General features: G+C 45.1%; 3 protein-coding genes and 1 pseudogene across 6 annotated transcripts; 1 reads left to right on the plus strand and 3 right to left on the minus strand.

Moving 5' to 3' along the window:
- Positions 1–1554: 1554 nt before the first annotated feature.
- On the minus strand, positions 1555–3580 carry LOC136538389 (uncharacterized). Its single transcript, XM_066530364.1, has 3 exons — positions 3180–3580; positions 2362–2503; positions 1555–1811 (listed from the first exon to the last, which is right to left on the minus strand). The coding sequence occupies exons 1-3, from the start codon at positions 3497–3499 to the stop codon at positions 1728–1730; spliced, it is 546 nt and encodes a 181-aa protein (XP_066386461.1). The 5' UTR covers positions 3500–3580; the 3' UTR covers positions 1555–1727.
- Positions 3581–5317: 1737 nt separating this feature from the next.
- On the minus strand, positions 5318–9167 carry LOC136538390 (suppressor of disruption of TFIIS-like). The gene is made up of 7 exons (XM_066530365.1): positions 9007–9167; positions 8715–8878; positions 8542–8579; positions 8353–8440; positions 8052–8273; positions 7496–7561; positions 5318–5893 (listed from the first exon to the last, which is right to left on the minus strand). Exons 1-7 carry the CDS (start codon positions 9041–9043, stop codon positions 5702–5704), a joined length of 807 nt encoding a protein of 268 aa, XP_066386462.1. The 5' UTR covers positions 9044–9167; the 3' UTR covers positions 5318–5701.
- Positions 9168–10190: 1023 nt separating this feature from the next.
- On the plus strand, positions 10191–13184 carry LOC136538391 (uncharacterized; annotated as a pseudogene).
- A 704-nt stretch (positions 13185–13888) lies between these two features.
- LOC136521405 (uncharacterized) lies at positions 13889–23530 on the minus strand. 4 transcript variants are annotated; one of them, XM_066515143.1, is made up of 19 exons: positions 22053–23530; positions 19781–19885; positions 19609–19674; positions 19373–19537; positions 19109–19183; positions 18865–19019; positions 18104–18239; positions 17953–18022; positions 17748–17875; positions 17593–17649; positions 16793–16978; positions 16464–16556; positions 16177–16262; positions 16007–16073; positions 15827–15893; positions 15604–15740; positions 15272–15363; positions 15066–15132; positions 13890–14581 (listed from the first exon to the last, which is right to left on the minus strand). In XM_066515143.1, exons 1-19 carry the CDS (start codon positions 23469–23471, stop codon positions 14390–14392), a joined length of 3363 nt encoding a protein of 1120 aa, XP_066371240.1. In that variant the 5' UTR covers positions 23472–23530; the 3' UTR covers positions 13890–14389. The 4 variants fall into 4 exon arrangements, with proteins under 4 accessions (XP_066371254.1, XP_066371240.1, XP_066371261.1 ...); XM_066515164.1 differs by having other exon boundaries at positions 14419–14604; XM_066515151.1 differs by lacking the exon at positions 13890–14581 and adding an exon at positions 14695–14953.
- Between the last annotated feature and the right edge of the window lie 1053 nt (positions 23531–24583).

The raw sequence follows: 24583 nt of genomic DNA on the forward strand, positions 1-24583 counted from the left end.
TTGCTTACCCAGGTCTGATGGCTCCCCTACCCATTCCTGATAGTGCCTGGCATACAGTTACTCTTGATTTCATTGAGGGATTACCTAAGTCTGCAGGGTATAATTGTATTATGGTAGTTGTTGACAAATTTTCAAAATATGCCCATTTTGTGACCCTTGCACATCCCTTCACTGCCTTGCAAGTTGTTGTCACATATCTGAACAACATATTTAAACTCCATGGGCTGCCACATGTCATGATCTCTGATAGGGATAAAGTTTTCACTAGCAATGTCTGGCAAGAGCTCTTCAAGCTATTGGGTACTGACTTGAGAATGAGTAGTGCTTATCACCCTCAAACAAACGGTCAAACTGAACGAGTGAACCAATGCTTAGAAACTTATTTAAGATGTTTTGTTCACTCTTGCCCAACTAAGTGGTCTCAATGGCTAGCCTTGGCTGAATACTGATACAATACATCTTATCACTCTTCACTTGGAAAAAGCCCATTTGTTGTGCTCTATGGTCATGAACCTCGACATTTTGGTATTGACATCTCCCAAGCTTGTACATCCAATGACTTGAATGACTGGTTAGAAGAAAGAGCTCTTGTGCAGTTCTTGGTACGTCAGCATTTAGTTCGGGCTTAGAACAAGATGAAGGCCCAGGCTGATAAACACAGATCTCAGTGGTCTTTTGTTCCTGGAGACTCTGTCTATTTGAAAGCTCAACCATATGTTCAGACCTCTCTAGCACAAAGATCATCAAACAAGCTCGCTTTCAGATTCTTTGGTCCATTCACTATTCTGGAAAGGATTGGTCAGTCTGCATATCGCTTACAGTTACCAACAGACTGCCACATTCACCCAGTGTTTCATGTCTCCCAACTTAAGAAGGCTATCCCTCCAACAACAGTTATAAGTGATGAATTACCTGATATCACTAACCAGCTGCAGGTACCTCAAGAAATCTTGGGACGTCGTCTTCACCAGCATAACGACACCATGATTCCTCAAGTCCTAGTGCGTTGGTCCTATCTCCCCGAAGCTCTGTCGACATGGGAGGATGAAGAACCTCTACGCCAACAGTTTCCACGAGCACCAGCTTGGGGGCAAGCTTGTTCTCAAGGAGGGAGGGATGTCACCAATGGTGCCTCTACTTCCACTGTCAGGGATGAAGGCTGGACACCAGAGAAGAGCGACAAGGAGCCAAGGAAACTGATGGGAGAGGCAAGCAGGCCGAATCGACTGAAGAAGCCCAGTCACAAGACATTCGGCCCAGAATGGATCAACTAGGGACCCTGCGTGGCCCATGAGCGAGGGCAAGCCCAACTTGGCTCCCCTTTGTAATCGAGACACAGAGACGTGGAGGATTCGAACTCAGACTTGTATCAGACCAGCCTGAGGGCGACGGCGGCGGCGGCGTACGGCGATCTCGTTGATCGGCCGTCGTTCGACCAAGTTTCCACCCAAATACTACATAATTATCGTTCGTCTATATCGTTCCGGTTACAGCTGGCTGGGTCAAATTGGCCCGGATCAGCAACACATCAACACGAACACAAAGCCGACGATATGAACAAACCAAGCAGCATGATTCCATGATGTAGTTGCAATTTCTGACAAATACATTTACAGACAAATCGTGCTATGTGCCACAGACTGCGGTCATTTCTAACTATCACTCTCAGCAAGGAAATACTAGAAACAACAGAGTTCTGCACTCTACAACAGCGGTGCCGGAGATCCTCACTGGAGTTTCTCCATCCCGTAGGTATCTTCAGCTCCACTGGCTACCTTACTTCTTCTCTCTCCTATCATCTCGGTGTATGCCTGAGAGAAGCCACCACAGGGTCAGTTCTATTCTATCATTCTTTGAACTACGTTTGTAACACAACAGTAAAGTAGCAATGTTTAGAACAGGGTTAGGCCAAAGGTATTTGACACAGAAGAAATGCTTAATTGACTGATATGCTGCAGCTAGAGATTGGAACTGGTAGGACAGACAATGCTCCTGACTCCGGTGACTCCTGACTAATAGCCATACCAATATATGGAACTAGTAGTTTTGGAGCCAGTAAGCAATCCAGCATTCTGAGCTTTGGCATGGATGATGAGTAGCTGCTACCCTATCAAGGTAAATTTGCAGTTTGAAAGCACCATATGCTAAAGACGATACAAAACTACATATGCTAAAGACGATACAAAACTATGTCAGAGCACATTTCTTCCTTGATAAACACTCCGAAAAAAATCATGAGTATTGAAAGAACTAAACTGAAGCCTGGATCACACATTACAAGAACAACTTCTAATCAATCATCTAAGAAAACGAAATCGTAAAACATAAAATTTAAATTGTTAGAAAAATTGATGTGCAAACCTTAGGGTAGGAGTAGAGAAATATGTACCACCATGCACATATTACAAAAGAAACTCCAGCAGTAATTACAGCAGATTGGATAAGCACCCAACTACAGGCAACCGCAACAGTTCCCGTAAGCAATATTGTCCAAGGCTGACACCTGAAAGGGGGGAAATATAAGCTTGAGCATAGAAGCTAAGCTTATAGAAGAAAAGTTGTCTTCACATAAGGTAAACTCATGATGTTTGATAGAAAACGGCAACATCAGAAGAGGTGTGGAAAAATCTAATAACTACTTTCTAGACTATAGATATGGCGCTATTCGCATAGCTCCACTACCTCATGATGAATTTTGGAAGGTGAATGTTGTTATTGTGTACTGTACAAGAACGACAGGCAATAAAAAATGTCATCAATTACATCATGGCTTGTTTACACTTTACAGCAAACAATGAAAAAAAATGAAAGGGCTAAGCAGGGAGCAGACTCCTACAACAGAATTTGATGTGCTATTCATTCAAAAAACTGGAAGTTCATGTCTATTGTATTTAGTACACACGCCATTCAAAAATTGTCGTCAGGGCCAATGTTGACAAAATATTTATGTAATTTTGAATTTTCTTTTAAAAAACAAACAAGCAGGAGAAATAATTTCGAATCTAGCTACATCTGACAATAAACAAAGCCACGATAACAAATTTGGGGCATCTCTACGATGTGTTGGCAAATAAACCATCCTTAAATGTCTACACCATCATAATCTTCGCCAATTTTCGCCAATTTTGATGAATGCAATGTCCAGCAAGAAACAACTACGGAGGAGCAAAGGAACGGACCAGGCAGGCTTGGTGTCCCAGACAGAGTCGTACTCGAGGGACAGGTAGTTGAGGTACCCATCCATGTCGTCCACCACCCCATCCTCATCAAAGAACGCCGCCGCGCCGCTCTTGCCACCCTCCCCCTTGCCCCCGCCGCCGCCACCTACCCGCGTCACTCCAGCGCGCCTCTGGCTCCTGCCGCAGAGCTGCAGCCTTGTGGCGGCAGCGGTGGCAGCACAGGAGAAGAAAAGGGAAGGCGCGGCCGCGGCCGCGGTCGCGCGGGCGCCGCATGGGCAGGGCAGCGCCATGGATGGGTAGAGCAGGCAGAGCGCGCCCATTTCTTGGCCTGTGCTCGCAGTACGGCGTCGGCCTCTTCTCTGCTTCCGTCCGGCGGCTGCCGGTGCTGCGGTTATGGCCAGTGTTTGCTTTGATTTCCTGGCAATTTTTTGTGCCGTATATCATCTTTGCAATTCTCAGAAGTTCCGGCCCAATAGAAAGTAAAGCCTTGATATTGGAGATGGCCTGTTCTTGCAGCCCAGATCCTCGTGACGGTGTGAGCACTAGCGCGGTTTGTAACAAGTCCTTTTTATCTATTTTTCTCTAATCAAATCAATTTTTAGAATTTTCTTAAATAGAACTTTTATTAGTTTGATCAGATTTATAGCAAATACTATCAATATTAATATAGCACAAAAGTATTATTATTAGATACACACCATGAAATATGTTTCATAGTCTACTTATTTGGCGTCATACTCAGAATTCTTAGAGATGTCTTTTGTGGTTTAAAAATATTATCATGTCAAAAGCTGAACTACCTTGAAAAACACTTCTAATCGTGCCTAAGAGGTAATTTAAATGGTTTTAAGAGTTGAGGGTTAAACTTGTCTTTTTCATTTTAGAGTTCGTGGAGGAAAATCGAATCCTAGCTGTTTTGTCGACTCAAGTCAAGAAGATAAAAAAAAAACCCTCATGACTCAAGAGCGAGCAAAGCAAGATCACGACTGCCCATCGCACTGGAAACTTTTATCAGGAACTCTTTTTTATGGCAATTAGCAACAAGGAACCCATATGGATACCCAAATCTAAAATGGATAGCAAGAGACTCAAAATCAGCCTCAAACAGAGTACCTATACGAGAGACCTATTTTGTGTTGTCTGAGAGGCACAACCCAAATATGGGCATCCTCTCTTCTAAAAACCCATTTACAGAAATGATTCTCTTTTGGGTCTTGTTGTTGGAGAAGATGCTGAATATGTATTGAACTTTTTGCCTGTAGCAATACCCAAAGGACGAATGTGTCTTATATTTTTGGTGTTGTTGTTGGAGATAACCTTAGAATAAGACATGTTCGTGTTTACATCGATAAAGAAAAAAAAAATGCTACAGTCATAAGACATAAAAATGGAAAGACGAAGCACGGAATATAAGACTTTGGCCAGAGTTCAAACCCTCTTGGGGCGGATTTATTAGCCGGAGGAGGCATAGTTTATCTGTGCTATAAAAAAATCCCCTCGTCTGCCCCATGTCAAAGCACAAGTTTAAGGCCAGCCCAGTCTCACAGGAGCTGCGATGCCGTTGTGTATGGGTGAGGCAGAGGTTCAGGATTTTTCTCGACCTACGTGAAAAGGTCTTCTTCTTAAGCACAATATTCGGAGGTTGTCTTATGCCCGCGGGTCGAGTTTTTTTTTTAAGCTAGGCCAAAGAAGTTAGTGCCCTAAGACCGTCCTGCTAGTAACAAGCACGTTACACACCGTTGAAAAAATAATTAGTCAAAAATAAGAGCACGCACCTGTACCACCATCTCAAGAAACCGTTCATATTAAACCAAGAAATTAACTGTCTAAAGTAAAAACGAACTGAATTCTGCACCCAGCTCACCTGGCAATCCTTATCGACTTTATCCTCGCACGCGTGGCATTCTTGTGTCGAAAAGGACCGTCGCAGCATGGCAGACACATTCTGGACCTGGAATGCTCACATGCATGTGCCCACCAAACTGCAAACCGTCTTCAGAACGCACACTACAGTGCTACACTCCGGACATCCCGGACGCGACGCCCACCCCACTGGTAGCCAGACTGATTGTACTGGTACACGGCAGAGGCTCCGAGCAGAACGCTATGTCGTCACGCTCCACTGACCATGCCACCGTCCAATTGATCGTGTTTCACACGGAATCAGTGATGATTGATTGTTAAACACGGAATCACAATTTGTTATTCTTATCATAATACTTAAGATACATCACGTGACTCGTCATGCACCTGGAATTGCTGCTTTACATGCACTGACGACAAACCGGTGCTGATCAGAAATGTGTATGTGCATGCCTGTCAGCTAGGTACAGATAGATAGATATTCACGCACGCACGCACGCACATCAGGAATCAGGATAATGTACATGATGATCGATTAGGTGGTGAGTGAAAGAGAGACGGAGCTTTAATTTATTAGTGGCATCCCCTGATTCTGACTGATGACACTGATTGATTATTAACCAAGATGGGTGCAGTGCAGGATGGTGGGGATGATGAGGTTAGGCCTGGATGGACGTGGGCTGGATGATGGAGTCCAGGTCAGACCTCATCGGCATCTTGTCGACGCTGTGGTCCGAGCGATGAGTCTCGCCGCCGGCGACGACGCCCCAGATCTCCGGGATGGCCCGCCGGAGCGCGCCGATGTTCTCCAGGGCGTAGTCTGCTTCCTTGCTCCTCACCCTCTTGCCAACCTGGGAAAAAAATTAACGAAAGGATTAATGTTGGTTTTCATAGAGGCATCGAATCAATGGATAAGACTGCAGAATGCTGGTGTCCAGAGAAAAACTTGTTAAGTGTAAAGTTTTGGGGTGTCACATCGGTTATCATAGAGGAGTGTCGTATGAGGTATTTGAATACTAATAAAAAAAATAAATTACAGAATCTGTCAGTAATCCGCGAGATGAATTTATTTAGTCTAATTAATTCATCATTAACACATTTTTTTACTGTAGCATTATACTGTCAAATCGTAGACTAAATATGTTTAAAAGATTCGTCTCATAAATTTATCGTAAACTGTATAATTAGTTATTTTTTTATTTAATACTCTATGCATATGTTAAATATTTGATGGGACGTGTAGTAAACTTTTGGAAGGGCTTAATTGTGTGGTGCTGTATGGGTGCATCGACATGCATGATCGCCCCCAGAAGGCAGACAGGCAATGTGCGTGCTGACGTGACGGCGCAACCACGCACTATCTATATGTTGCCACGACTACGAAGACAAATGAAAACGTATGCGTCAGCTAGCCGTGCTCGTTTTTGTTTCCTTGTCCCGTTCCTAAAACGCCAAAACCAACGAAGATATTTATTTCTCCTTGCTCTCCCCGGATTTGTGGCGAAGAGTGAGAGACCCTTGAATCGACAGGCACGTGAATTGGACCGTCCAATTTCAAAAAAAAAAAAAATGCCGATAATATTCAACATAGACAAATAACATGAGGAGAGGAAAGCGAACTTTTCTTTCGTTTTCGCCCGCTCAAGAGAAGAAAAACAATAAGAAGATAGGGTATGTTTGTCTGCGTTGGATGCATGATCTTTATATGTCAGAGACAGAGGCATCACCTTGCACTTGCACCTACCTACTCGTTGTCAATTGATAAGCCTGGTTGATGTTGGTTTGTTATGAGAGAAAAACACTGTTGGCTGACTGATAAGTTATAACTGATAAGTCCTGACTAAAACCAACAAACAAACAAGTTGTATAGCGCCAATCATCTTGACTGATATCAGGGCGGGCAAGCCAATCATCGATGGCCACTAATAAGCGCGCATGAGCAAAAGCAATCCTGATTTATCGATGACAGGGCGGGCAAGCCAAAGCCAATGGCGAAGGGCAGCCCCGGTCGCGCCAAGCAGATCTCCGCGGCATCGGTATCGATGGCTCGGCGCCGAGCGGGTGAATATGCTTCGCCACGACACCGACAAGGCGCCGGGCACCGGCGCCATCGCCATCGCCGTCACCGTCACCGTCACCGTCGAGTGGTGGCGGTGGGTAGCAACTGGTACTCGCTCGGTACTCCCCGTAACTAACACACGCTGCGACTGTGAGCGCATCGGCCACCTGATCGACCAACTACTTGCGTACGTACCCTTGAGCCTGCGCACCCATCTGATCTGACTGACCTGGTGCCCCAGAAGGCATCCATCAGCGTCGTTTAGCCCGCTGGGTGCCTGGGGCCCTGGCTCCGGTGCAGGATGCGTCACGGCAGTGTAGTGACCACAATCGTACGTGTTTATTTGGACCGAGGTGGAAGAAGTTGTGGCGAGCTTGTTTGGTTGGTTACGTACCAGGGCGGTGCGGAGGCCGAGCGCTTTCCCCGCGGCGATGTTCCTCTCGCTGTCGTCCAGGAAGAGCTGTCACAGCAACCACCAAATTTTAGTGATCGTTATTAGTAATAAATAATGGTATATACGACGGATATAATAATATAAGCTTAATTTGCTTTCATCCAAAGCAAGTGCCGATAAGTGATAAGGCCCTGATTAGTTCTGCTACTTTGTTAAGTCGTCGGGGTTCACATTGTACTACCACCATCTAAATCTCACTTTTCAATGCGCTTAGTTCGATTCCCTTGTAGCGTATCAGTAACTTTTTTAACATTAGACACGGTGCCATCTAAGAGCGACCTAGTTTGCTACGGCAGTATTGAAACGAGCGTTCTAGATTATCATAGCGTACATGACAGTGGGTCCCTTATCTTTGTTTCATTCGTAATAGTAGTATTATCCAGTGCTCTACGGCTCCAGGAAACTCAAAAACAAATTAACATGTGGATTAGTTTAACCCCGTCTAGAAACTGAACAAAACTACCAAGTGAGCAAGCAGTCGCTGGCTATTACGTACCGTCCACCGTGGGTTGGAGCCGGCGGCGCGCAGCCCAGCCACGATGGCGTCCACCGCCGGTTTGAGGACCACGACCGGGTGGTCGCCGCGCTCCTCCCTGGCGTCGCCGAAGAGGTGCGGGTTCATGGTCTCGAAGCACACGACGGCGTCGAAGATGGCCTCGTCCACGCCCAGCCGCTCCAGCGCCCGTCTCATGTGCGCGCGGTCCGAGTTGGTGAAGAGCTGCGCGCGCGAAACGCACATGGTTAGCCGATCGATCGGTCGCGTAATGTGATGCCAAGTGTCTTGTTTCTCAGCGTACCACTTTGCGCTGCGGGATGCTCTGCAGCAGGCGCGCCAGCTGCGGGTCGGCGGGGATCCTGTCGTACGGTAGCCTGCCGTGCACGTAGCTGCAGGTGGAAGTGGAATCCGGTCAGTTTTGGACGAATGCAATAAGTTGCGGCAGGTTTTGATGAGGAACTAAATTTGGGGTCCGTGTTTGCGTGCTGACCTGTGGTACTCGTCCGGGTGCACGTCATAGCCGAGCGCCTGCGGAAATCGAAACCAGGCACGGAATCCACAACGCAGTCAGAACCAGAAAGACGACCGAGAAGCGACAAGATGAGCAGAGCAGAGCAGACGAGGAAAGAGAATTCCTAAGCCGGGTAAAGGAACGTCACGTACGATGAGTCCGGCGAGGGAGCTGCCGTGCGTGCGGAAGAGCTCGACGCGCATGGCGGCGGCCTTGTCGGCGGAGACGCCGAGCTTGGCCTGGAGGAACTCGTCGATGTTGCGCTTCAGGGCCGGCCCGATGCCGGTGTTGCCCGGGTACAGGGTGTCGTCCAGGTCTGCACGGAGCGCGCGGCGCGGGCCACAAAACACCGTATCAGTTACATATATATAGTCATCGACAGCAGCAATCGCCCTGGAGTCAGTCCTGGACTGCGAGCTAGCTAGCAATCGACGCTCTGCTCACCTAGGAGGATGCAGTCGAAGGGGGAGTTCGCGGCCATGGCGGGCGGGCGGGAGAGCTCGAGAAGGCGAGGAAGCTAGGAACGGGGGAGATTGCCGAGACGGCGGTGGAACCGAACTGGGGCGAGCTGCGCGGTGATGTCTGGAGCTGTGGAGAGAGCCGGGGCGAAGAGCAGAGCGAGAGAGCTGCGGAACGAGGCGTGGCGTTTAAATAGAGTTTCGGGCGGGGCGGGGGGCCGGCCGCGTGGACCACGGGGAAGTGGCGCGGTAATCCTGTCCGCCAACGTGCGTCAAACACGCTACAACTCGGTTTCGTGGGGCAGGGCTCCCGGAGCCCGAGTAGGAGTAGTTTTTAGCGCGGCGAGCTCATGCTCAACGTACGCGTCCCCGCTTGGGCCGAGGCCGCCTTTTTGGCCTTGCGGACGCGGTCGGCTTCGCTGGAGCGGCCTGCCACGATGCTGCCGGTCGGTGATTGCTGATTGGTGGTTAGGCTTATATTCCTTGCCAGCAAAACGGCTCTGTGGCTTTGTACGCAGTCAGGCGGGCTGTCGAGTCAAGTGTAGTATATTTTGGTTGAGTGGAGCAGCGACGACCCGAGAGTCCATTTTTAGTTTGGTCCACGGGAGAAAGTGAAGTCCCTAGGATTATATTCGAGATACGTGGCGGTAAAAGTTAAGACTATTAAATTTCATCAAGAGACTAAATTGGCACATGTTAAGATGTATACACCTGATCTGGCTATCGAATGGTTGAACCTAGACGAGCAGACTTACCATAAGAAATGTAACCAAGTGCCTACCATTGATGGTTGATCCTTATATCATCGGTACGCCGGTAGTACCCTTTCAATAACTTCTCGCTAAAATTCTCAAACACCTACCTCTAAAATTACCAATTTTTTTATGGATTCAGGAAAACTCAACTTTCTCAAGACATTGATCTCATGCAAAACAGTTTTTTTTTTTTGAGTGGAGTGCAAGCTGTGCTGCCACATGACAACATTGCCTTCTGTCAGTGTCGGCCCAACCACAACGCAAGTTTACGGCGATACCACAGCCCACAACCTTACGCTGGGCCTAACTCTGCCAGCCCAATTAGCCACTGATCAGCCCAAAACAACCTTCTGCTCCGCTCCCATCCCGGGAATCCAGAAGGTTCCCGCGGGAGCTCGAGCTCCCCGTCCCGGCACCAAATCCAACCCGAACCTTCCAGACCCCGCGCCTCCCTCGCCCTCCGATCCAGCGCCATTTTCACGACCCGAAGGTTCCTTGCCCGAGCAAACGACCCGACGCGCGGCGCGATCGCGACCTCCGCCACAGCTGCAGCGAGAGCTAGCCAATGGACGTGCTCAAAAGCGAGCTGCAGCGCAAGCGCCAGCTCCTCAACGCCGATTTCGGCGGCCGGAAGATCCTCCGCCGCGCCGAGATCGAGGCCCGCGAGCTGCAGCGCATCCGCGAGGCCGAGCGCCAGCTCCTCCTCCAAAAGCAGCTCAGGCATTCCCACCCGGCGTCCTCCCCCTCCGGTTCCTCCTCGAGCTCCTGCTCGCCCACCTCCGCAGCCGCCGACGCGTCGCGGGCAGAGAGCGGATCCGAGGAGTCGCTCCCGAGGGAGGAGGTCATCCGGCGCCTGCGCGTGCTGCGGCAGCCGGCCACGCTCTTCGACGAGGACGACGTCGCGCGCCTCCGCCGCCCCGGGACCTGATCGAGGACCCCGCCGCGCTTGCCGACGTCGATGCGGCGGAGATCGGGGAGGGGCAGACCAACGACTTCCTCCGCGACATCCAGGCGCTGCGCGCCAAGGCTGCGGCCGCGACGAAGCCCAAGGCCGCCGGCGCGGAGGCCCAGCGTGGGGAGGGCGACGACGGCGTACCGAGAGATGTGCCGTTCGAGGAGCTCTGCGACGAGGATAAGATCACCGCGTTCTTCAGTAGGCTGATGGGCGAGTGGACTCAAGAGGTGGACGGTATGCCTGAGACGGAACGGCGGACGGCAAAAGGGAAGGCCGCGGTGGCCACCTGCAAGCAGTGCGCGCGATACCTCGACCCGCTCTTCAAGCAGTGCAAGAAAAAGGTATGGATCATCGAAGTGTCCCGTAGTAGTAACAGTTTGAATGACCTAATGCTTATTGCGAACGTTTGGCTGGATGAATTCATAGGTTTGTTAACCCATCTGATATCATGCTTTAATTTGAACTGTTAGTACGATTTTGTTTGACTTTGTTTACAACATTTGATATTATCGGGTGCATAGTGATAAAGGAAGTGTAGGAAGCGTGAATATTATCCTGGTGATTAGCGGATTGTGTATGATATAGTGAACGAACGATGCTTCATGCTGCTGTTAGTACTCCCATGTTCATTTCACATTTTTAAGATGATCTTATTTTTGTAAAAGGACATATGCTGTCTATACTATATCTGTGCCTTACTCAATGATCTAGTGATGCAGTTTCTGATAAATATTTGTTTAAATCTGTATCTGAACTATTTCTTCTATTGATTGAAGATTCTCACAGCAACGAGCAATCCATTTAAGGAATACAACCATACAACAAAGACAACAGAGATATGATGTATGCTGTTTTTTAACTGTATGGTTTCTGAGATTATTGATTTGCCTTCTGAGATGTTCAGAGAGGAAATCTCTGTAACACAGGAAGGGATTTGTCTTAACAATTCACTTTTGCCCTTGAATAGGAGGGCATCATCCTGAATGCACAAACACAACCATCGACGATCCGGTTGCGCCTTGTGCTTTAAGTAAGCCTGCTGATTTGTTTATGATCCCCCACTACCTGCCAGTATTGGCGACTATTTTCTCTCAAGATCACTGTGCAATCAAACTTTCCCTGTGATTATTTTAGTTATTTCTAAATGTCTGTAACTTTTGTAGTCATTATCACAGCCACTTTGCATCACTGTATGATTAGAATATCGATGTTTTATCTATTATAAGAAAAAAGACACTTGTTTGTTACGCATAGTATGAATGTTTAGAGATTGATCATGAAGTTGTACCTTGTTGAGTCATTGCATATATAAGAACAGGGGCGAATTTAGGCCCATTTATTAGGGTCCGCTGACTTGATAAAATCTACAAATCATTTAGTAAAACACCCTCAGGACTTAAGAAAATCCATGTCATGTAAGGAAGTTGACCCCGATCACCCGGGTGATGCTAGATTCGCTTGGCTAAGGAGGCATGGAATAATTTTTGCTTCCTATTAGATTTTTAAATTAGCCAGATAGGGTGACTAGGTTAAACATTGAAGCTATTCTAACTACAGCACTGTTTTTGCTTCTTATTTTGTAAGAAATTTTCCTTGTGTCCTCCGTAAGAAGTAGATTATGGTAAATGCGTATTCTTAGCGACTCTAGTAGATCTTATGTTCATATGTGCAGACAATCTTGTATCACAGGACTCAGTTCATTATTTTGCATCAAATTGCAGGCTCTCCCTCCTGATGTCCGACAAGCATTGCTGGAGTTGGTCAGGTGCTGCATGAGACGAGACTACTTGGCTGCAGTGGACAATTATATCAAGCTAGCGATAGGCAACTCGCCATGGCCAATTGGTGTGACTATGGTTGGTATTCATGAGCGATCGGCTCGCGAAAAGATCTACACGAACAGCGTGGCTCACATCATGAATGATGACACGACCAGAAAGTACCTGCAGTCTGTGAAGAGGCTCATTACATTCTGCCAAAGGAAGTACCCCACTGATCCATCAAGGTCGGTAGAGTTCAACAGCCTGGCAAATGGCAGTGATCTGCAGTCTCTCCTGGCGCAGCAAAACGCGAAGAATTCAGAAGAAACGCTTCGGTTAGTGGCTGCATCATGACAAGGTTGGATTAGATTGGTGCTCGGAATTCTGGGCAAGTTCGATTCTTGTGGGATTTGTGATTTGAATTTGTACTTATTTGCATAGTTCTTAAGGCGTCGCCTAGGTGTCCAGGCGACCCCCAAGCGCCTTGCAAAATGCTCGCCTAGGCGTCTAAGGCGGGCGCCTAGGCGTCTGGGCGGTGGCACATTGTCATGCCTCGCCTTTACGCCTTAAGAACTATGCTTATTTGTAAGAACCTGAATTGCATGTCCGGTCGTTCTGCCTTACTGGACTGTGGAACCTAATCAGACTGGAGCCTACATACTGTTGTTGGACATTGCTAGACTTTGACCATACATAAAATTCTCTCTTAATTTTCTCGTCTTCAGTAGACGCTTGCTAGTTCGAACGTTTGCATCGACCCTTCCAGGAATCGACCAAGTTCTAATTTTGGCCGTATTGGGATGCTCTCAAATCCATTCCATATTTTGAAAACATTGCTCAAATGAGATTTTTTTTTTCAAAAAGGTAATGTTCACGTTCTAGCAATACCATATTTGGGAACTAGATTTTTGTAATTTTTTACAGAAGGCTTGTTTAGTATGCAATAGAATTATATTGGATCCATTTTTTATGTATTTTTCATAATATTTACTTACGAAACAATTGATAATGGCCCCATTCGGCTTGCTGAATTATGATTGAAACTGGCTGAAAACACTGTTTTGACTGAATTCTTGTGAAAGAAAACACTGTTCTGGCTAAAAAAACAAGCTGAATAGTGTCATTTTCTGGATAGGCCAATATGCTAGAACAAATAAAGGCCAAAATATACATCAAAAGACTTTGTAATCGCAATTCACTTTCATAAATTTTTTCAACTTTTTACAAGTTTAGATAAATGCCCCATCAAAACATATTACATGAAGAATCTAATAAAACTAATCTGATTTTATAGATACTGGTGCATTTCCTATAAACTTTGATTTGAAATGGACCATAATTTAGAACAATGGGAATACATCTACTCTTACATCCACTTGAAAGGCTGACTAGCAAATTGTCTGAAACCTGCCGTTTTACACTTGCACACTTTCCTTCCTCTTCTTCAGACTTAGTCAATCTATAAGACAAAAATCACTACGCAAATGTGACTCTATCCCCACATACGAAGAGAAAGTATATCGAGAAAAGGCATACTACACCAGAAGCAGAAGGTGCCCAAGCTGTTTTTTTAACGCAAAGTGCCCAAGCTGATGGCTAAAGAAACATGACATTAAATCAACTATCAAAATTGTTTTAATTTACAATTCTTTCAACCCAACTAAAACTACTAAGTGAACAAGGTATATAGCTTTACAACTTCATCGACGATGTGGAGAGAGCCCAGTCTCGTTCGCATCCGTGCAGTTCTGCAACTGCAGCCGATATACACACCGGATGCAAACAGTGCCCCTTGTGCAAAACCTAAGGGCACATGAATGCCAAGCAAACCCCAGGAACCCTGGCTCGGAAGTACAAAATAGAACACAAAAGGTCAAGCTGTGAAGACTATCATATGCTTTACACCGTTGGGGTTATTTGGTTAGCTATGACAGACAGCACGGACTGTAGAGCAAGCTGTTGCTGTGGTTGCAAAGAAGACCATGTCGAGGCTAATACTGAAGGAGGCAATGTTGCCTGAAGTTGCCTTAGTAGATTAATCATCCTGCTGGCAGTCTGTTCTGTTGCTAGATCTTTGCCCGCACATAATATCTGCATTCCATACAAAAGGCAGACTACGTCAAGTAAATAATGCTCTAAGGCCATTGAGAAGTCACTTGGATAGCTCAGTTTCCTCCAAGTGCTAGTCTTTTAAACAAGTTAACCAGTGGGAGTGGCTTCAACTTCTCTACAAAGCCAATAAGCTACAGTTATCTGAACTGGTGTGGAGTTATCATGATAGGATGGCAGAATCCACTAGATCTGTAAATCCTTAGTTCTTTTTCCAGTGTTTTTCTTAAGATCATTGCATTATCATGCCAACAGTAGGGTTGTAATAACTGGTGTTAATTGTTGATTAACAAGCACACATGGAAAGGTAAAACCATATGCTTTAAGAATGCATTTCGCAGTCCTCTGGTGCCTCTGCAACGGTTCATGAGTTGCAGTTTATCCATATTCCATAGACCTTGGGAGACAAAAGGGGGATAATATAAAGAAAACAAGATTCAGGAAAATAAGAAAAGGTACAAGGTACCTCTGCAAAAACAGACACAATCTTTGGAAGATACTGATTATTATGACCCAAAAACTCCCTCTCAGACCTGTTGAATGTTGATCACACACACAAAAAAAAATAGCTGTTAAAGAAACACGAAATAAAACAAAAGTCTAGACAATAGGGAATATGGGTTAATCTCAGAAAAAGCAACTCTGCAGAAATAAATTGTGGGAATCACTTACTTCTCAAGCATCGCACACAGCTGTTCATGGACAAGCTTGGCCTCAATTAAGTCATTTTTTATCGGAAGGCAACTTAACCAGGCAGGAATTACCTGTTCAATGAACCAAGTGATGTATGGTCACAAAACTTTGTACAGTTCATAAATTAATGATGTAGCAACAAGACTGTTAGCAGTTAATATGAATTGCCCATCACTTCAACTGTTGCATTGAGAAATGGAATGATATACTACAATAAGGCTCAATGGAGCAGGCTAGATGCCAAGACAAATGCTAGAAGAACCATATGCCTAAGTATTGTTGAGTTCGGATATCTTGAAAGCATTAGATACCTGAGATACATCGATGCTATCACGATGAAATTGACATATTTTTCCAAGAGCGGAAACAGCATTGTCATAGGCCATCGCATTATCCAAATCTAGGGCATTAGGATGTTTGATTACATTGTATAATCTGGATAGGGCCTCTGTAGAAATAAACAAGATTGTTAACAACATCGAATGACAAATGCAACTATACACAAATCTAATACAACATAAATACAAAACATACCCCCTGTGTGAGGCCTAAATGCAGAACCACCACATTCGGCACAAATGCCAATTCCATACACTGCGGCCTGAAAACAGCAAGTTCGAAATGAAGCACACTCTTAACAGATAAAGGGTTGCTGTTGGCCTGTTGCACATAATTCTGCTGCACTGGGATGTAGAACAAATAAGAAATACAAACCTGCCTGACATCTGGATTTTCACTCATGCAGGCTTCTAATAGAGAAGGAAGGTATGCATCATAATACCTGAGAATCAGATATCACAAAAAACATGTAAAATGATCACAACTCACAACGATCTTTCGCCTTCACCAAACGAAGTGCTATGCATGGATCGTACAACTGTTACCTAACTGCTGCTTCACGGCAGTGCTCAGCGACATCATCAAAAATGCATATGGCAATCCTTCTTTCTTCCGATGTTTTATCCTTGCCCTAAATTGGTGGAATGTTAAAAATGTGCATACAATGTTTAGTTCACCTATCATTCAACAGTGCATTTATGTTTCATGCAAATATGAGTTCCGAGGTAATAAATCTAGAGTAACATCAAATTGTGATGTCGTGTTCAGTGCTCACAACCCTAACAAGCAAAGCAAATGCACCAAATCCTCAATGGTTCATCATCTCACTTACCAACATAGGTGTCAAATACACAGAGAGTTCATCAAAGAACGGAAGAAAATAAGTCTTGAAGGTTTTAACGAGAGTGCCTAGACAATCACCAACCTGCAGTCACAGTACAGGTTTTCAAACCAATAAGGTTAAGTAATAAGCACTAACAATTGTTCCCCAGACAAAAGGTAGGTTCAAAGCACAATATAATAATGCATCCACCTTTCCAGTAAATTTCTGAGGTAGCTAATTTCTATGTTAGTGCACAAGCATTTGTATCAATCAGAAGCATGAGTAGATCTGGTATGCCTTTAAGGAGAGTTAGAAACTCCGAGATTTCAGTAGCTTACTTGGTCAAAGATTTCATCTTCCTGTTCGTTTTCTTCTCTGAGTAGCTCCTCTTCTTCAGAATCGAAGTCCTCAGCCCTTGCCCTTTCTGTTCGTTCTATCCTCCTGTTAGTGCTTGCAACTATTACTTCTTTGATTCCTTCCACTGCAGATCTTACTTGATTTTCCTCAAGAAGTGTTCCTGATAGCTGATCGAGAAAAATGGGTAAAAGATTATTCAAGTGACAGCACACAATACCAAATGTAGTACAAAGCTAAAAGGGAAAATGATGCCTACAAGTTGATTAAAAGCATTGACAATGTCTTCTGTTACAGATATAAAAACTACTAAGACTTTATTTCTGAAAAAGGTAACACAGCACATTAAAGGATAACTGGGTAAGGGTAGGACTTTTGCCAAAATAGCCAAGTAGCATGGTAGTAGCATGGTAGGAGCATGTAAAAATGAGCTTTAGGACAAACCAAGCAAACTAATAACTGGACAAACTAAAAAAAATTCTGAAGACCCACTATAATTTAAACAACTCGTTTTTTTGAATAATCTCATTATCGCACTATTTAAACCACACCAATATGTCCAGGTCCGCATGGTATTGTGCATGTATTCGAAAGTAGACACAATCATAGTCTGGTAAAGGGAATGAGATTGTAAATAATAAAGCATGTAAATTTAACAGCCATGTGAACAAAAGAATGTGAAGACATGAAAACTGTACTTGAGATGAAGCAGAAGTTCTCATGAAAACAAGAGGTCTTTTCTTCAGTCAAATATCAAATATCATACAAGTACAGTATTACAAACCTGTATAGATTCATTCAATGATTCCAGTATGCTTGCACAAATTTGTGGCTCAGGTTCCTGCTTAGAATTCCAATTACATGCTTAAATCAAATCATGTTAACGAACATAACAAAAATTCAAGAAGTAATACGCTTTTATAAGCATAAAGCCCTTACTTTATGCATGGCCTCTACAAGGGCTGGAACTATGTAATCAGACAGTTGCTTAAGATAGGATTTATCACGACCTTGAGCTTGACCCTTTTCTATAGCCAATTTTGCTGAACGTAGAAGCTCAGGCATTGCTGCAAAGAGCATATAATGTATAGCACAAGACAACATGCTAAAAGAAGTAAAGACATCAAAATTTTCAGTCACATACCTGAAATAGCTGCCTTCCTAACTTCTTCATGAAAATAGAACTTAAGGAGAGGTACAAGCGTAGTCGTAACCTGTACAGATCCGGATATAGCTGTAGCTCTTTCATGAAACTAGAACCCGAGGAGAAAGAAGGGGTTGAATAGTGATATAACCTGATCAATCCATGGGAAAAATCCTTCCTTGAGCTCATCAGCGTAGCAACACAGCATATTACATGCTGTAGCTTTCTCCTCCAGTAGACTAGTTCGGATGCCAATCCTCTTATCACCTAGTGTGATAGTCTCGACACTGCAGTAGTGCAGGCAGTGAGTACAACATTGCTAGTAGATAGAATAAGAGCCTGAGACTGAGAGAATCTCCAAGAGTTCCCCTATCCAACCTTAGTGTCAAAAACTCAAAATTAAGATTCATAGAGCAAAAATCACCCTCCAACAGTCCTCCTTATCCAACATTTTTTATTTAGTGGTATCCTAAATCACCCTCACTCTCCCTCAAATTTGTGGTGACATGCTGTCCACACTATATGTTATTTGAGATTGAGGAACTGTTGGAGAGATTTGTAGTTAGGATGCACCCTATATGAGGATACAAGGGAATTAAGTGTAGGAGGACTCTTAAAGATGCTTTAAGACCTAAAAAACCTTCTATACATGACTATTCAGATAATTAATGTTTGCTTAATTTGCTGGTGAGATGGATGTGATGACCAAAAATGTGAATCCAATACAGGATATGAAACAACCATTGATATCAACATGACATGGGCAAATTCTTTAGATGTGCCTATGACCACACAAATTAGATTCAACATTTCCATCATATGGCTATCACCAAAAGATGAAAGTTATCCAGGAAACAAAACATAACGAAAATGACATACTATCAAAAATATGGAAGAAAAAACTAAACATACCCTTCGTCATCAGATTCACCATTTTCATCTTCTGGTCCAGCAGAAGTGACACTCACATCTGGTTTGAGCTGAGCAGACTGGAGCAGAGGGGGCATAACAACACTCATGTATGGTAAGAAATCCTGACCAAGGCATTTACACAGTCTTGCCCATGCCTACAGAGGCGAACAGATAAATCAAATGAGAAAAAAGATTTGAATTGCCAAAAAAAAAATTGAGAACAAGGTTTCAACTTCTAACACACTTGCAGCATGTAACTTGTTATAGGGTCATCAGCCTCCATCTGAGATCCTTGCAGTGTCATAAGGACCTCCATCACCTAACACAAAAATGAATTATCAATAGCATTAACACATACAGAGCAGATAGCATATAACATCCTACAGTCCAATTTGATTTCTTTTATTGAGTACAAAGGCCACAAAAAATAATGTTTCATAATACTTTTATTTTAGGAAAGAGTTATGGACTGTATACTGTAATATAAGGGGAACTAGCAAACCATTACCTGCTTAGCATCGTCCTTAAACTTTTGTTTCCCAACTGCCATACCAACTAAACTGATGCATTCCACCGATTTGGCACGCAACATTCTGTTGGATTTATCAGTTGCATTCATGAGAATAGCCTTGAGGTATGGCATTACTGCATCATAATATTTTTGGAAGTGTTCCTGAATCAATAAGATTGAAATTTTTTGTTAGAATGTTAACAAGAAAACTTGAACTGTATTTTCTGATATACCTGAGAAGAATCTGCTGCTGATGCTAAAGCAGTTAAAGCAGCTTCTTGCACCATTTGGTTTCCAGTCTACATCATAAACATACAAGTTTCAAAATAAAAGAATAGACATTATCTCATGCCTGATGTCTATACTGTATAAAGTTAAGGTGCAAGGACTAGATGTGAGATCCACCTGAAGCAACAATAGAAGTTTCCCAACTATTACATCCAAGTACGGTGTCAAAATATCAGGTCTGCAGTTTTCACTGAAGTTCAGAATAGCTGATGCAGCATGTGCCTGAGCTTGTAGGAAATAAAATAAATATTAGAGCAAGCCTTGTTGGTCAGCTTATGCGCTTGATGAGGAGCAGATATAGCAAGTCAATTACAACAAATAAAAGCATGTGGCAGGAGAATCAGATGCATGCAGAATGTCTGATACAGGTATTTATCCACTGCAGCAGGCCCAACTTCAGGCCCTCGACTAAACCAATAGTCAATATAATATACCACTAGATTTATCAGAGATTAATAACTTGAATAGCTTGTAAGAATAGTTGAATGATGAACATAAAGCCAGAAAACCATCAAAAGATATCTCTCTAAATTCAAATGGTACCAAAACTAGTGGAAACTAATTCAACTTGACTCCAGTTCCAAAATGTGGCTACTGCAACTAACAAACTTGTACCATTAAAACCTACAGTGTTCCTGTGCAATCATCACTGGAACAGAACCATTTTAAAGCTTTCATATATCTTAATTTGGTTCAAGGAGAAGAATCAATCCAGAACCTTTTGATCTCTTGTGTGTTCTCAAGACAATTTTGGTTCAGGCTGTTTCACAGGGTCGGCTTACATATGCTTGCTCCTGGTCTGGAAGAGACTTCCTTTTTTGGCTGGTGGGAAAGAATTACGTCCAAGGTGGATGGTGATGTGAGGAAAGGGCTCAACTCTCTGGTTATTCTCGGAGCTTGGTCGATCTGGAAAGCCAAAACCATTGCGTTTTTTATGGCTCTGCCCCTGCACTAGAGGAAGCTCTCTTGCTTGCTAGACAGGAACTACACCTTTGGTGCCTAGCAGAGTAGCAGGAGCCCAAGGGCTTTCCCACCTGGTGGCGATTGCCCCTGGTGAAGTTTCAATGTTGGTCGAGGTCAGATATTTGCAATTTCTGGCGCGTATGTAAACTGATTCCTACGTAGCTAGCTAGCTAGCTAGTTGGCTAGTTGCTTCGGTGGTGGTGTGTGTTGTAAGGGCTCTTTCTCTTTTTCTTCTTAATATAATGATACGCAGCTCTCCTGCGTGCCTGAGAAAAAAAAATCTTAATTTGTACCTCATACATTAGTACTCAAAGAAGTAATAACAAATATAAATCAAGTCAAAGTTCTGAAAGGCGATGATGTGTGCAGGCATAGACAGACGAAAGGTACCTCAAACAGCACAAGGGTGGTATCATATGCGAGGAGCATCCACACAGCTCAGTTCTAAAATGCGCTGGTTACATATTTTCCGTGGTTCATATGCACTCGCTAGTTCTGGGTTTTGGTGGAATGGTTTACATGTAAACTGTAATTGCTAAGAGTATCAGGCACACGACTCTTCTAAAATTCATTAGCCTTCCATATGTTTCTAGTTGTTCAGTTGTTGGGTCAGATATACCTCAGATGTGAGTTCTTTAGGAAATCTAAGAACCACCGAAAATGTCTCTCTCCTATGAATGCCTTGCGATCAATCTGGTAGATGTAATCATGCAAACATCTCCAAATTTGAGTAATCTATGCATGCCATGCACAACACAAAACATTCAGCGAACAATATGCATAGATATTAGCAACAAAGCACGACACTTAAGGCAGAGAAAATTAATTGATGAACAAAATGGCCAAAAGATGCCAACTGCTGGGATGCTTACTATGCATAGGTATTTAGCAACAAAGTGCAACGAAAATTAATTGTTGAATAAAATGGCCAAAAGATACCAACTGCTGGATGCTGCCTCAATAAACCAAGGCTGAATCTTGTTTCTATGTATTAGACCTAAAACATTATCCTATTGAATAATAATCTAAAAAAAAATCCAAAGTATAGCCAACCTCAACACATCCAAATAGCACACATAAACTACTAAAGGTACAATGGTATCATTAATACGCTAACTACAACAGTGATACATTAACCACACTCTAATGCACATTACTGTATTCAAAACATCATTAGATACCACTTAGTGTACCCAAAATAACTTGGGCAACTACACTTCTGTTGATGATGGCATCAATCACACTAGACCAGTGTTGTTTATAAAAACTAAACAAGGTAACAAAGCATTAAGCATATATGCATTAAGCCCATGGATTACAAAATCTTCTCTGCTTTCAGAAATCAAACAGAAACAAAAAAAGATATTATAAGGGCCAATTGCATGAGAAAATGAAATTAAAAAAAAAAGATAAAACAATCACTTGCCTGTACGCGTGGGTTCTGGACATCATCCATTGCTGAAGCTAGTGCAGGTAGCACAACATGGTGCAACTGATTTTGCAACTCAGGTCCCAGGTCCGTTGAAAGCTGCCCTATTGCATTAATTGCTGCCCACCTCACCCGTGGGTGAGGATCCTGGAAAGAATTCAGCACCATCCCAACCACCTGCTCCAGATTCTTAATCATCACCTTAGCAGAGCCCTCTGCAATCTGAGCTATGGTCACCAGTGCCGCATTTCGTCTCTTCCAATCTTCAGAGGAGAAAAACGATGGGAGCAACTCAGCTGCCACGGCTAGAATCGTATTACCACCAACAGCAATTGACAGCCGGTCCAGACACTCCTGTGCGAAAACATAGCTTCCCGTCTCTCCAGCGTCTTCCTCCTCTGACACCGCGGCATGCCATGCCGGTTCATCCTGGACATCGAGTAGCATACTCATGAGCACCGCAAATAGCCGACCAACGTACCGAGGCAGCCTCCGCATCATCCCGGGCGCACGCTCCCGTGCCTCGGCAAGCGTGACGACAAACTCGACGGCAAGGTGGCGGGTGCCGTCCTCTAGTCCTGGGGCCTCGGCAATCTGCAGCATGGAGGCGACCACGTCGGGCAGCTGGCGGCGCAGGAACCGCGGCTCTGCACCGGCGAGCTCGATCATCATCTCCAGAGCCTCCTGGGCGGAGCCCTCGTTCCCGCAGTTGAGCGACTCGGCGAGAGCGCGCATCATGGCCGGCAGGAGGTCCTGGAATTGATCGCGGGCACCGGCAGAAGGAAGGGACTGGATGAGGCTGATGGCCGCGTTGAGCCCCGCGACGCGCACGTCGGCGGAAGAAGGGTGGGAGAGCGCGGCGAGGAGGAGCCCGTGGAGGTTGGGAAAGCTGGCTGCGAGGTGGGAGGCCAGCCGGGCCAGGATGTTGAGCGCCGACTCCTGCAGTCCCGGCGGGGAGGACGGGGAATCGATGGACTTGTACAGGAAACTGAGTAGGTCTGGCCACGCGTTGGCGGGCAGGAGGAAGGAGGCGAGCTCGGCGACGGCGTCGGAGAGCTTCCTGGAGACGGACCTGGGGAGCGCAGGCGCGGAGGCGGCCGAGAGGAGCAGCGCGCGGAGCGAGGACTGCGTGGCGGGCGACATCGAGGGGTAGACGAAGGACTGGGATGACGGGGCGATGAGGCGGCGCAGCAGCACGGCGGCGATGGGCGCGGAGGGGTGCGCCGGGGAGAGCAGCAGGTGCGCGAGGCTCAGCGCGAGCGCGTCCGGGTGGGACCCGCGGAGGGCGTGGAACTGCTGCTCCGCGCGCGACCGCGCCTCGTTGGCCGGGGAGGTGAGGTCCGCCAGCAGCGCCGTCAGCGCCGCCGGGTCGGCGCCCAGCACAGCCGCCGCGCCCGCCTCCGCCTGCGGATCCATGGGGGCACGGAGCGGCGCAGCGCGAGGGGAGCGAGGAGGCGGGGGGATTCGGGAGGCCGCGCGGGAGTTTTTTGGTTGAGTGGGGTGGGTTTTGCGGGGGAAGGCGGGGGGGGGGGGGGGGGGGGGGGGGGGGGGGGGGGGGGTGTGGAATTTTTGGGAGCGCCGCGGTGAGGCGAGGCCGAGGGAGAGTGGAGGCGCGGGGCGATGGAGTCGAGACGGCCGGGCCGCGGACACTGGAGGGTGGTGCCGTGCTGGGAGACGGGGCCCAGGGGCTAGGAAGTGGGGAGTTGGAGTAGTACACTAGTACTGGTCCATGAGGAATGGGTCCCGGATGGTCATCAAAATCAGAACAGCGCACGCCACAGCTCACCTGCTAATTATGCCATCATATTTTGATTAGTGACTTCTTTCTCTTTTAGGGATCCATTAGCACTAAAAATTACTCCCTCCGGTTCATTTTATCTCACGCACACGCATATTAAGATTCAAACAAAAACTTTGACCAATAATTAGGATAATAATATTTAATTATTATAATACAAACTATATATGATTAGATTTGTAAGAAATTATACTATACAATGATTATAAGTTTATAAGCATAAATAATATAATATAAAATAAATGAATGATCAAAGTATAATCTAGAGACCGTACCATTCTAACTTGCGCCAGATAAAATAGACCGGAGGGAGTAGCAGCTAAAATTATTACTAATAGATCAAAACACACCTGTTAATAAATCTGCTAATTATTAGTTGGAGGGATGCTAACTATTAGTTCCATTAGTAGGTGGTGAGTTGCTAATAGATGTTAATAGTTCATATGCGCCTCAAACTCACTATCCAACCACCTATTAGCAGGTGGATCAAACAGCTCTCTGCTAAAAATTAGTTAGCTAAAAATTAACTGTTATTAGTTATTAGCTAACTAATTTTTAGGGCTAATGGATCAAACAAGCCCTTATTCTTGTTACTTTTGGACTTGATTCTTGCAACAAACTTTTTGCAAACTTGGATTCAGCAGACTTCTTGACGGGTCACTTTTCTGGAGGCTAAGATTTTCAGATTTAACAGATATTATGGTTGTGCTTGGTTCAAACAAAATCTAGT

This window comes from Miscanthus floridulus, chromosome 2, assembly GCF_019320115.1.
Source record: "Miscanthus floridulus cultivar M001 chromosome 2, ASM1932011v1, whole genome shotgun sequence".
NCBI lineage: Eukaryota > Viridiplantae > Streptophyta > Magnoliopsida > Poales > Poaceae > Miscanthus > Miscanthus floridulus.

What these genes read in the sequence shown, in the direction of transcription:
- LOC136538389 (XM_066530364.1), bottom strand. Translation starts at nt 3,499, where the DNA reads ATGGGCGCGCTCTGCCTGCTCTACCCATCCATGGCGCTGCCCTGCCCA. An exon ending in TGGGACACCAAGCCTGCCTG is followed by an intron (nt 2,504 to 3,179) that starts GTCCGTTCCTTT and finishes CCCCCCTTTCAG; the next exon opens with GTGTCAGCCTTGGACAATAT. An exon ending in TTCTCTACTCCTACCCTAAG is followed by an intron (nt 1,812 to 2,361) that starts GTTTGCACATCA and finishes GGCTTCTCTCAG; the next exon opens with GCATACACCGAGATGATAGG.
- LOC136521405 (XM_066515143.1), bottom strand. Translation starts at nt 23,471, where the DNA reads ATGGATCCGCAGGCGGAGGCGGGCGCGGCGGCTGTGCTGGGCGCCGAC. An exon ending in TTAAGGACGATGCTAAGCAG is followed by an intron (nt 19,184 to 19,372) that starts GTAATGGTTTGC and finishes TTTTTGTGTTAG; the next exon opens with GTGATGGAGGTCCTTATGAC. An exon ending in TTGTAGAGGCCATGCATAAA is followed by an intron (nt 17,650 to 17,747) that starts GTAAGGGCTTTA and finishes AATTCTAAGCAG; the next exon opens with GAACCTGAGCCACAAATTTG.
- LOC136538390 (XM_066530365.1), bottom strand. Translation starts at nt 9,043, where the DNA reads ATGGCCGCGAACTCCCCCTTCGACTGCATCCTCCTAG. An exon ending in GCTCCCTCGCCGGACTCATC is followed by an intron (nt 8,580 to 8,714) that starts GTACGTGACGTT and finishes CGATTTCCGCAG; the next exon opens with GCGCTCGGCTATGACGTGCA. An exon ending in TCGGCCTCCGCACCGCCCTG is followed by an intron (nt 5,894 to 7,495) that starts GTACGTAACCAA and finishes TTTTTTTCCCAG; the next exon opens with GTTGGCAAGAGGGTGAGGAG.